The sequence below is a fragment of the Ovis aries genome, chromosome 22, assembly GCF_016772045.2.
Source record: "Ovis aries strain OAR_USU_Benz2616 breed Rambouillet chromosome 22, ARS-UI_Ramb_v3.0, whole genome shotgun sequence".
Classification (NCBI taxonomy): Eukaryota; Metazoa; Chordata; class Mammalia; order Artiodactyla; family Bovidae; genus Ovis; species Ovis aries.
The window spans coordinates 11,193,289-11,205,350 of record NC_056075.1 but is presented as its reverse complement, the minus strand read 5'-3'; the positions used below and the strand labels follow the sequence as shown (position 1 = coordinate 11,205,350).

The 12,062-nt window shown below is 34.2% G+C and overlaps 1 protein-coding gene across 19 annotated transcripts in view; it reads right to left on the bottom strand.

The window, feature by feature from the left end:
- KIF20B (kinesin family member 20B) overlaps positions 1-12,062 on the bottom strand; it is an 83,710-nt gene that overhangs the window by 58,377 nt on the left and 13,271 nt on the right. For all 19 annotated transcript variants that reach the window (XM_060404933.1, XM_060404937.1, XM_027960158.2 and 16 more), the window contains 11 exons: positions 9,480-9,566; positions 9,262-9,378; positions 8,655-8,793; positions 7,905-8,089; positions 5,690-5,726; positions 4,992-5,219; positions 3,679-3,790; positions 2,459-2,530; positions 2,224-2,370; positions 1,371-1,533; positions 554-841 (listed from right to left, as the gene is read on the bottom strand). In XM_060404933.1, the coding sequence (XP_060260916.1) occupies positions 554-841; positions 1,371-1,533; positions 2,224-2,370; positions 2,459-2,530; positions 3,679-3,790; positions 4,992-5,219; positions 5,690-5,726; positions 7,905-8,089; positions 8,655-8,793; positions 9,262-9,378; positions 9,480-9,566 (1,575 nt within the window). The remainder of the gene's footprint in view (positions 1-553; positions 842-1,370; positions 1,534-2,223; positions 2,371-2,458; positions 2,531-3,678; positions 3,791-4,991; positions 5,220-5,689; positions 5,727-7,904; positions 8,090-8,654; positions 8,794-9,261; positions 9,379-9,479; positions 9,567-12,062) is intronic.

Genomic DNA, 12,062 nt, shown 5'->3' with positions numbered 1-12,062 from the left:
AGATTTTCAAAAATATCTATGCTAGATTAGAGATTAACTGAAGAAACCTAATAATCAAAAGCAATGTATTGAGTTGTAGATCAAAAAGAAAGTGGCTATGAAAGGAAATACTTGGACCACTAGAGAAATCTCGATATGGACAATACAACACTACGTTACTGTATTAAAGTGAAAGTGCTTAGGTATCACAACGGCCTTTTGGCTGTGAGGAATGTGCCCATGCTCTTGGGAAACATGCTGAAGTAGTCAGTTGTAAGGTGTCATTATGTCTGCATCTTGTTTTCAAATGATACAGGCAAAAAAAAACGTGCATTCACACTCACAGAAAGAAAATATAAAAATGGCAAAAATTTTAACAATTAGCAAATCCAGATGAAATGCAAATGAGTATTCATTATATTATTCTTTCCATGGGTGTGAAAATTTTCAAAACATGTAAATGAAAGATAAACTTAGTGTACTGTTGGAAAAAATGGGAGAAAGAGCCTTAAGAATTATTAACCATAACTTCAGAATAAATAAGCCCATTTTAGAAATATGAGTTAATACATACTCTCTTCCCCGCATGGCTACTGAAAGCCTTATCATCCTCTAATGTATTATCTAGATCTTCATTAGTAAATTCAGTTTCCACATTCTGCTTTTCTTCAGCTTCTTCTAGATCCTCAACCAAATCTTCATCTTCCACCACATCTTCTAGGCTACTTTCCCATGAAATCGTGGACCTTTTTTCATTCAGTATTTTATTATCTGAATTATTAATATCTAATGATTCATCTTGAGATTTGACAGATCCAAATGATTTCTCTTGAGAGCAATTTAAAATATCTGGAACACAAACCTGGTAAAATATGCAATGTAACTGTTAAAACAAAGGTAAAAACTGTCAACAAGAAAAAACAATTATAAATTTAAGTCAAATGACAACTTGAGAATTAAAAAGAAAAATCTATACAAATATACAAGAAGGAATTAACACACTCAAATACATATTTGATAAGAAAAAAGCTAATTATACATGTATACTACATATAAATCTACTTTCCTGGGTTAAGTTCTTAGTACTATTCCCAGCAGGGAGTTTCCTAATTAGCCACTAAATAAACCAGATGGACAGCAGAGCATATAGTTCGCTGCATACTTCCAATCTGTAACGGGTAAGTTATTTATTACTGAGGTCATTTTACTCTTAAGCAGGGGTAACTTTCAATTTTTTTCCTATGCCTACTACTCAAATATTACATTTTTAATTTTCAATTTTCTAGGTTTACAGCTATAAGTACAAAATGTATTATCTACTCTAAGAAAAAAAATCATTACTACTCTAATAATACGAAGCTTAACAAATTCTGAAATTTAGCTATATTTACTTTTTGTGCAATGGCTGAGAACTTCAACACATTGAGTGTCTCATCATAGGCAAAAGAACACTGGCTGATGTTGACAATCATACATATCTTCCCTTTACCATTAAAAAAACTTTGAAAATAGTGGGTCAATTTACTTTCCCGGAAAGGCACATGCTGTTGAAACCTATGGAAGATATTTTCAAAAAACTAAAAGTTAAAACAAGTCTTGTGAAGTCAGAATACTGATAAATTTTACAAAGAAATAACATAACAACCATGGACTTAAATTCTAGCTTAGTAATTAGTTTCATTTGTACTAGTCATTTTCTGTTTATTCGTGTTGTTTTCTTTAAACACTGCTACTATTATTAATACTGATAGTAATAACCAACTAGGCAAAATGTAAACGAAGTCACAATGAAGTGGGTTGTGTTCTCTAGTGTATAGCAACTATGCAATATATAACCCTTAACTAGAAAATGGTAAAGGCTGGATTTATCATTTACTTAGCCTAAAATGCTAGTTAATATAGAAATCTATCACATCTAGAAAAACAAAATGCATTAATAAGAATATGGTTTCAAAGTCTGTTAATAAACCAGCATTAAAAGCTTGTTATCTAAGTTGTCTGTTGATACATATTTGCTATAGAAAATACTGTGTTTACCTGAGTCACTGGCATTGACTGATAATGCTTTTCATTTCTATCATTTTTTTAATCCAAGATCTCTAAGAAATTTTGATTATAATCCATTCCTAGTCATTACATAAGAAGCAAGTTAAAAACAAAAGCTTTTAAAACTAGCAAAGCGGAAAGTTTAAATATTATTAATATAACCCTTGATATGCTGATAACATGTTCAGCAACTCTTACTTTGACTTTTCGCTGTTCTTCAAAACACTGATACACTTTCCCAGAGTCAATAAAGAAGAGTTGATGTTCCCAGTCTCTCTTAATCTTTCACCTTCATTCTGTGTCCTCATGCTTCGTTCTGAGCCAGCAAGATCACATAAAGACAATCTAAATTAACCAGAGGAAAAAAACTTTAAAAAATTCTTCAAAACAAAAAAATTCAAAATAATTACAATTTAAACAATGCTCAACTTACTCACTGACTCGTATTACATGTGGTATTTCTGAATCTTCAATCTGTAATATTCTAATGGTAAATATGCTGTGACTAAAAGAAATAAACAAAGTTAAATATTATCACTCACTCTTTATTTCTGCATTCTAAATAGAAGAGGCAAGCATCTAAATCAATATCTATTTTTTATCCTAATACTAGCCATCATTACAGTACTACATTCTCCAACTAGCTGTCAGGTGTCTCAACTTACTGCTCCACTGTCACCTCCATAACACTCGGCCACTAAAACCAAAGAGCTTATCTTTCTTTCACTTAGCCCCAGGTCCTTCAAAGTTACTCTTCTCAACATTCCAGCTTCTATGAATGAAGTAATTCGTAATAAAGTCTCAATTTGCTTGCAAAGATATTACTTATAAAAATGGTATAACGTACAGCTAATCACTTGAATCAAGCAAAGTACACGTTTGGCTTACATGCCTAAATATTGGCTTATCTGGATTACATGTTGTCCTTAAGCCATACATGGGAGACGGGGCTCTTTCCCCTTTAAGAGAAAATCTGTTTTCAGTATCTCACTATTTAAACTTAACATCCTTTTGTCTCTCATTCTCTAATCCCTTCCATTAAAAACATCCTTCCTTAGCCCTTGGAAATACTGGCCTAACTCAGTATTTATACAGTGTCTATGTTCATGGAGTAAGCAGGAAAAACACAGAGAAACATCCTATATTACAGGCAATTAAAACATTGAGCTTAGATATTTACATATAGAAAGAATAAAAATACTTCACATTGAGTGCAAATTAGTAAACTGTATGTCAGAACAAGAAATTAGTCCTGATAATCTTATGTGTTTAGCGTTCTTTAGTTTACAGAATGTTTTATGCCTACAAATTAATTTAACATATCAGAAAACCTACTGTCTGATTTAATCTTAAATTAGTTGTATTTAAATGAGCACAGCTACTAGGGCTTCCCTAGAAGCTCAGTTGGTAAAGAATCCACCTGCAATGCAGGAGACCCAAGTTCAATCCATGGGTTGGGGAGATCCCCCTGGAGAAGGAAATGGCAATCCACTCCAGTATTCTTGCCTGCAGAATTCCATGGACAGAGAAGTCTGGCAGACTATAGTCCATTGGATTGCAGAGTCCAACGGGGTTATGTGACTTTCACTTTCAAATTAGCACAGAACACCTGGGTGCCTCAGGTCAGGCTTATACCACAAATTTACTCCTTACCTTCTACTAGAAGCATTGTTCAGTTTTGTGAAAGCAACACTCTGGTGCTTTGTTCCTAGCTTTAAAAGTCTATACGCTTCTTTGGCATCAGACACTTGAATCCACTGTAGATCTTTAAAAAAATGAAGAGGCACATATCAATTTACAAATGTACAGCATTTTCTATACAATGTAATCTCTTTGAAGATTTTTATCTCTTTCCTAAAGACATATAATGAAATCTCTTTTAATAACACATCCTGCTGCTGCTGCTGCTAAGTCACTTCAGTCGTGTCCGATTCTGTGCGACCCCATAGACGGCAGCCCACCAGGCTTCCCCGTCCCTGGGATTCTCCAGGCAAGAACACTGAAGTGGGTTGCCATTTCTTTCTCCAATGCATGAAAGTAAAAAGTGAAAGTGAAGTCGCTCAGTCATGTCCGACTCTTACTGAACCCATGGACTACAGCCCACCAGGCTCCTCTGCCCATTGGATTTTCCAGGCAAGAGTACTGGAGTGGGGTGCCATTAGGTATAGCCAACTCAGCTATCTCATATTCCACTAGAAAATAAGTACACAAGATGAGAATATTATAATGATTTTCTAGCATAAACACAAAAAGTAAATGTTCTTCAACAGTTTGCCAAAGGGAAAATTAAAAATAGGTTAAGAATCCTCAGAATTAGACATCCGGAAAAAAAAAAAAGAGAGAGAAAGTACATTACAGAGTAAACCTAGAAAATTAACTAGCTATGAGATTTTTAGATAGACTGCAATTCATTTCTGAGTCATGGAATCAAATTTCTTGAGCCATAACTAGCATTTTGTAAAAATGAAGTAGAATGTATAAAACACCAAAGTGTATTCCTTGCAGTGAGGGTAAATATAATTAATGATAATTTTCAATTGTAAATATGCACACACACACACACACACACACACACACACGCGCAGGTGGAGAATCATGATGTCATTAATAAGTATTTCCTACTGTAGGGCAGTGATTTTTAAAAGGTTGGAAAAATATCACTGTGGTATACCAAGTAACTCCAAGGTCTGAATACTGTTACAAAGTGGCAGAATAATGTGAATATACACACACAGCTTTTCCTATTCCCTAAAATTCAATCAATAATACTCAAGAAACAAAATACTAAACCCTTTTACCTTCAGGTTTAATGAACATACCAAAACATATTTTCACAGCACAAACTACTCTTACTATCTTGCTATGAATAAATAGTATAAAAACTTTCAATTTCCAGTCTGCTCTCCTATAACAAAGCCTAGAAAGAAACTTCAGAGCAAAAGAGTAAAAAATATTCATCAGTATACCTTTTATGAAAGAATAGCCTTTTACATCTTGGGAAAGGCGCAGTGTCTTTCTCTTCTGGAACTTAGATGATACAGGAACAAACAAATCATAAATACATTCGTTGTAAATCTCAAAGAAAGATACCCACACAGAAAATTTTCTATTAATATCCATGTTCAAGTTCGAGTGTTCACAATCTTTCATGGATTCTTCAAACTCTGGGATACTCAAAGAGTTTGTTAGACTTCCTACAGAAAATTAAAAAAAAAGATAATCACAAAATTAAATAAGATAATAGGCTATTATCTTATTATCTTTTAAGACTCCCCAGCTTGAGAAACTAAGTATCCAAATCTTCTGATTAGCAGTGTTAAAAATTTTTTGGACCAAAGCAGATAAAAATATTTGTGTTAACCAAAATTTGGCTTTTTTGTTTTACAAATGTTAATAAACCTAAATGAAATTAAATGTAAAGGACAGAGAAAAAAATAGTGCCACTCTTGAATTCAACATAAAAGTTAACAATCAGTAAAAGTTAACAATCAGTTATTAAATCCAAATAAAACCTTATAGTGACTGGCATTTCATATAGTTATGTACCATTTTTAAGTATTATTGACTGTGTCATTAAAGAAATTAAATCACCAGAAGTGATTAAAAAATTAAAAGCTTTTAAATAATCAACATCTTAAAGGTATATGAGAAAAGGAAACCTTACCATAAAGAGCACCGTAACTGTCATTATGCATAACAACCTGAAAAAGATTTAAGTTAAAAAATGTTTTTAGTTAAGATTAAATTATCAGTAAATTCATTACCTATCCAAATAAGTCACCAGCCTTTCATCTACTCAATTCAACAACCTAACAGGAAATTTGGGGAAACTACAGAAAATATTCAAAGGAATGCCATCATATATAATCCCTGCCACTCAGAGGCAATTACTATTAATATCTCAATTACTATTAGTATCTTCTATTCTTTTCCCTACACTGATTGCATTGTAGGCTTTCTCTATATAAAATTAAAAATTATTAACAAACATTTGGTGGCTGCATAACTGACTAGATGTGATATGAAATGACTTAAATACTACTAAGATAAACATCTTATATATCTTAGCATATTTTTTCTTTCTGTAATTTCTTTGTTCCCTTAGGCTATATACTTTAATCTGAATTGGTAGATGAAAAGATATGAACTTTTTTTAAGCTGTCACTAATAATATAGTATTGCTAAATTGCTTTGGAGAAATACAGTTTATAATCAATATATGGAAGTGAAAATGTGTATCTCATGTCATATAACTGAAACATATAATATTGTACAGCAACCTCAATAAAAAGAGATTTTAAAAAATGAAAGTGTGATCTCATGTTTTTAATATTTTAATAATTTCATACGCAAAATAATATTTTAACTAGATAACCTGTTAGAGAATTTTTTTTCAATATTAATGACTTGAATTTCCTCTATGAATTATCTATACAAATGTCCACCAATCTCCACAAATCTTGTTAAAATACTATTTTACTTTCAGAGAGTATAATCATGGACTCTGAACTTTACTCTCTACTGAGCAACAACACTACTTTTAAACCCGGATTTCTAAATTATTTAAAAACAAATCCCCATCAGTGTTTTCAATATATCCAAAAAGATTAACAGTTTTTAACAACCTCAGAATAAACATGTAAAAACATAACACAAAATCCAGAAGGCCCAGAAGAAATAAATAGACAAGTATATATAACCTTATTAAAACATGTTTCAATAAAAAATTATTAAAAAGGAAAAAGGATAAAATATAAACAGATTAGACATGTGAATTAATGTAATAAGAGATTTATGATATGTTAAATGAAAGAGCAAGTTACAGTCTGTATAATAAAATCTCATTTTTGTTCAAATAAAAGACCATTATCCCACATACAAAGAAAAAGGAATAAAGATATATGCGACTGTTTATGCTGCTGCTGCTAAGTCCCTTCAGTCATGTCCGACTCTGTGCGACATCATAGACAGCAGCCCACCAGGCTCCCCCATCCCTGGGATTCTCCAGGCAAGAACACTGGAGTGGGTTGCCATTTCCTTCTCCAATGCATGAAAGTGAAAAGTGAAAGGTAAGTCGCTCAGTCGTGTCTGACTCTCATCGACCCCATGGACTGCAGCCTACCAGGCTCCTCCGTCCACGGGATTTTCCAGGCAAGAGTACTGGAGTGGGGTGCCATTGCCTTCTCCAGCGACTGTTTATATATGACTATATTTGCCTGTGTCTATGAACTTCCTGGTGGCTCACAGTAAAGAATCCGCCTGCCAAGGTGGAGATGCAGGTTCAATCCCTGGGTCCAGAAGATGCCCTGGAGGAGGAAATGGCAACCCACTCCAGTATTCTTATCTGGGAAATTCCATGGACAGAGGAGCCTGGCGGGCTACAACCCATGGGGTCACAAAGAATCGGACATGACTCAGCGACTAAACAACATATAGACATACACAGAAACCTCAGTACAGAGATTTTTTTTTGGGGGGGGGGTATACCGAGAAAAAGATCAAAAAGGGTATGCTCATATCTGTTAATATTAGTTTTTCTCTTCAGAAATGAAATTATTTATTCTTCATATCCTCTTGTTTAGATTTTGTATATACATATTACTTTTACAAATAGAAAAAGGAATTTTAAAAAAATCATTATATAGAAAGTTGCTGTTTCTACAACCACCTAAAATGATTAAAGAACATTTACATTTATTTTGTTTAAACATTTCAGCTGTTTGTACAATACAAAATGAAGAAATGTCTTCAAAAAAACTTTTAATCACAAAGAAAAGACAACAACCACAACAAGCTATTTCAATACAGGCTGAAACAAACTGAAGAGCTAATAAAAGGTCACAATTATGCGTATTTTATCTGCTAAAATACTCCCATACCTCCTTAATTTGCCGAAGTAATGCACTTTTGCTAGCGACTTCTTCTTTCTCTTGGTCTGGTGATAACCGTAAGTATTCTCTGGACCTATGTGGTTTAAGGTTCATCTTTGTATACAGTCTTTCCTGAAGACTATCAAATAATACATTCAAAGTTCGAGGAAGAATGCCGGTATTTTCTTCTGTGCCTATGACAAGAATTTGTGTTTTACAGTCTTTCCAAGTAGTAAGAAAGAGTAAAGAAACATTGTTGAACTACCAAGACTCCTTTTATACCACCAATAGGCAAGGGGAAAAAAGTATGACAAAAAGTGAGAAAAGTTGCAGATTACTCAGTGTTCCATCACTTTGGTTTTCACTGTATAACTGACATTTATCAACTATTAGTCTGATGTAAAACCTGAAATTTTATATTCAGATCAGATTTTAAGACTGGCTATCATTCATTATCACAAAGTATAAAAGTAAAATAAAATATAAAGTGTTTCCCTGGTTTTCTGTGCTTAATTCTTTATGTTACATCAGTCCTTTTTCCAAGTTTTCATCATCATTTAATTCTCTTATCATATGGACAGTTTCACAAATAAGATTTGATTTAAAAGCCATGGGCAATACACATTCAATATGCTATTACTATTACTATTAAAAACAAAGCAATTTTGCAAGGTAATGGAAACAAAACTATAAGTATTATGAAAATGAGCAAATATTAGGGCTTCTTTTTTTCTTTCTAGAAAAAATAAAACCATTTACCTTGAAATGTGTAAGTTTTTCCAGAATTGGTTAGCCCATAAGTAAAAATCAGCCGACTCTGTCCTTTCAAGAGGTCTTTAACTGGCTGCAGAATGCAACCCTCGAAGAATTCCTTCTGTGTAGTTTCTGGGCCAAAAACCTAAACAAGCATTTTTTAAACCAAGTCTTTTTAGAAAATTCAAGTTAACAGTCATGAGTTCTACCCTTTACTATTTTTAATATTTAGAAGATTCTGTCTTACAAGCCTCATTCTTAAAATAGTTGACATATCCCCAATCCCCACAAATACAACTGCTAGTTTAACTACTGCCAAAAGTTTTCATGATAGAAATCTGATCCAGCCAATAACCTTTCATCTAAATTTTTAAAAGAACATTTCCACCAACCACAAAGAGACTGTAAGATTTTTACAATGATTTATTCAATTATATATTTACACACCTAAAATTTGAGCCCTACCATTGAGAAAACAATACCAGAACCTAAGATCTAAGTTTCATAAGCACAAGGTGTGTAGAGTTCATTATATACAATTAGGTAGCAATTTAGCTTAAGCCAAATCTCTTTATCTTAAAAGAAGAACCTTCAGTTTCATATGGGTACCTACCTTGGAAAAACTGAATTTCTGTGCCATCTGCCCAGAGCCTTTCTCACTTAAACGACCAAGGGTACACTGAGGCTCCTTCATCACAACAGTCTGTGAATCCAGAATATACACACAGCCCTAGAACACAAATAATTAAAAACCCACAACAAGTATATTAAAATGATGATATTGTGCCCACTTAATGGAAATAAAATTATAAAATTAAATTCAGCACCAACCTCAGACTCATGTTCTTTTTCTGTCTGTGTGAATGGTCTTACTCGAAGACAAACTTGGAGATAATCTTTAGATTCGGAACTGTTTGCCTTAAAAAGGAGAAAATATTTTAAAGATATAAAATGCAGGTTGTCAGAGATCACCTTTCTTTAAAGTGGCTGATTGTTACAGAATAATCTGAGATTATACAAAACTTCTAGGCAAACAGTGACTCTTCTGTCTTCATCCATTTTATATTTGTTTAAAGAAAAACAAATCTGTTTAAAAAAAAATGCCAGAAAATATTCAATTTTCCCTGTCTTTTATATTTATATTTAAAGTTTACAACATGCTTCTTTGGCATAAAATCATAACTTTTATAACCAATACAAATAACAGGGCTGAGAGTCACTACAACATAGAAGAGTAGAGTAAATCACAAGTAATCAGAATACTCAATTAACCCAAATGCTCAATACATCATGTATTTTCATTTATTTATTTTGGTGTATTACATTCTCCTTACTGCTCCCTTTGAGAAAGGAATTAGCTTAGTTCACTTTTTTAAAAATAATTTTAAAGAAATGTTTTATCTTAAAAAGTAAAAAGAAAACAACTACATGAAAAACACAATTCACCAAACAAGACACAAAAAGAAAAGTTGAATAACCCTACACCTATTAAAGAAATTCATCTTATATTCAAACAAAATAATCCTACATAAAAACTCCAAACCCTCCAAAAACCAATACCATTTGCAATAACCTGGTAGTTCATTGGTAAATTCCCTCAAACATTTAAGGTTATAATCACACAAATTAAAGACAAACTCTAAGAAAATGGATAGCGAACACCTTTCAATTAATTTGAGTTTGACATAACCTGAAGACCACGACCTGACAAAGATATCCTCAGAAAAAAATGACAGAACAATATCCCTAATAATTATAAGATAGAGGCAAACTGTTCTCCAAAGTGTTGTGCCATCTTCTATTCCCACAAACAGTGGATAACACGTCAGCTGCTCTGCACATTCACCAGCGGATGATGTGGCCAGTATTCCTCATTATTGCCCTTCTAGTGGGTGTGAGGGTGGCATCTGATTGTGAATTTAATTTATGCATTTCCCTTATAGTGAAGAGGAACTAAAGAGCCTCTTAATGAAAGTGAAAGAGGAGAGTGAAAAAGCTGGCTTAAAGCTCAACATTCAGAAAACTAAGATCATGGCATTCCGTCCCGTTACTTCATGGCAAACATATGGGGAAACAATGCAAACAGTGGCTGACTTTACTTTTGGGGGCTCTAAAATCACTGCAGATGGTGACTGCAGCATGAAATTAAAAGACGCTTACTCCTTGGAAGGAAAGTCATGACCAACCTAGATAGCATATTCAAAAGCAGAGACATTACTTTGCCAACAAAGGTCCGTCTAGTCAAGGCTATAGTTTTTCCAATAATCATGTATGGATGTGAGAGTTGGACTATAAAGAGAAATTAGCACCGAAGAATTGATGCTTTTGAACTGTGGTGTTGGAGAAGACTCTTGAGAGTCCCTTGGACTGCAAGGAGATCCAACCAGTCCATCCTAAAGGAAATTAGTCCTGGGTGTTCATTAGAAGGACTGATGCTGAAGCTGAAACTCCAATATTTTGGCCACCTGATGCAAAGAGCTGACTCATTTGAAAAGACCCTGCTGTTGGGAAAGATTGAAGGCACGAAGAGAAGGGGACAACAGAAGATGAGATGGCTAGATGGTATCACCGACTCAATGGACATGAGTTTGGGTGAACGCTGGGAGTTATTGATGGACAGCGAGGCCTGGTATGCTGCGATTCGTGGGGTCGCAAAGAGTAGAACACAACTGAGCAACTGAACTGACTATGACTAAGGATGTTGAGTACCTTTCCATGTCCATATTAACCCTATGTATAGCTTCTTTTGGGAAGTATCTGTACAAATCTTTTACCCATTTTTATTAGACTGTTTTCTTATTCAGTTCAGTTCAGTCACTCAGTCGTGTCCGACTCTTTGCAACCCCATGAATTGCAGCATGCCAGGCCTCCCTGTCCATCACCATCTCCTGGAGTTCACCCAAACTCATGTCCACGGAGTCTGTGATGCCATCCAGCCATCTTATCCTCTGACATCCCCTTCTCCTCCTGCCCCCAATCCCTCCCAGCATCACAGTCTTTTCCAATGAGTCAACTCTTCGCATGAGGTGGCCAAAGCATTGGAGCTTCAGCTTTAGCATCAGTCCTTTGGACACCCAGGACTGATTGCCTTTAGAATGGACTGGTTGGATCTCCTTGCAGTCCAAGGGACTCTCAAGAGTCTTCTCCAACACCACAGTTCAAAAGCATCAATACTTTGGCGCTCAGCTTTCTTCACAGTCCAACTTTCACATCCATACATGACCACTGGAAAAACCATAGCCTGACTAGATGGACCTTTGTTGGCAAAGTAATGTCTCTGCTTTTGAATATGCTATCTAGGTTGGTCATAACTTTCCTTCCAAGGAGTAAGCGTCTTTTAATTTCATGGCTGTAATCACCATTATTGATATGTAATTATTTTAATATAACCTGAAAAAAAGTTCCCTGTCAGGA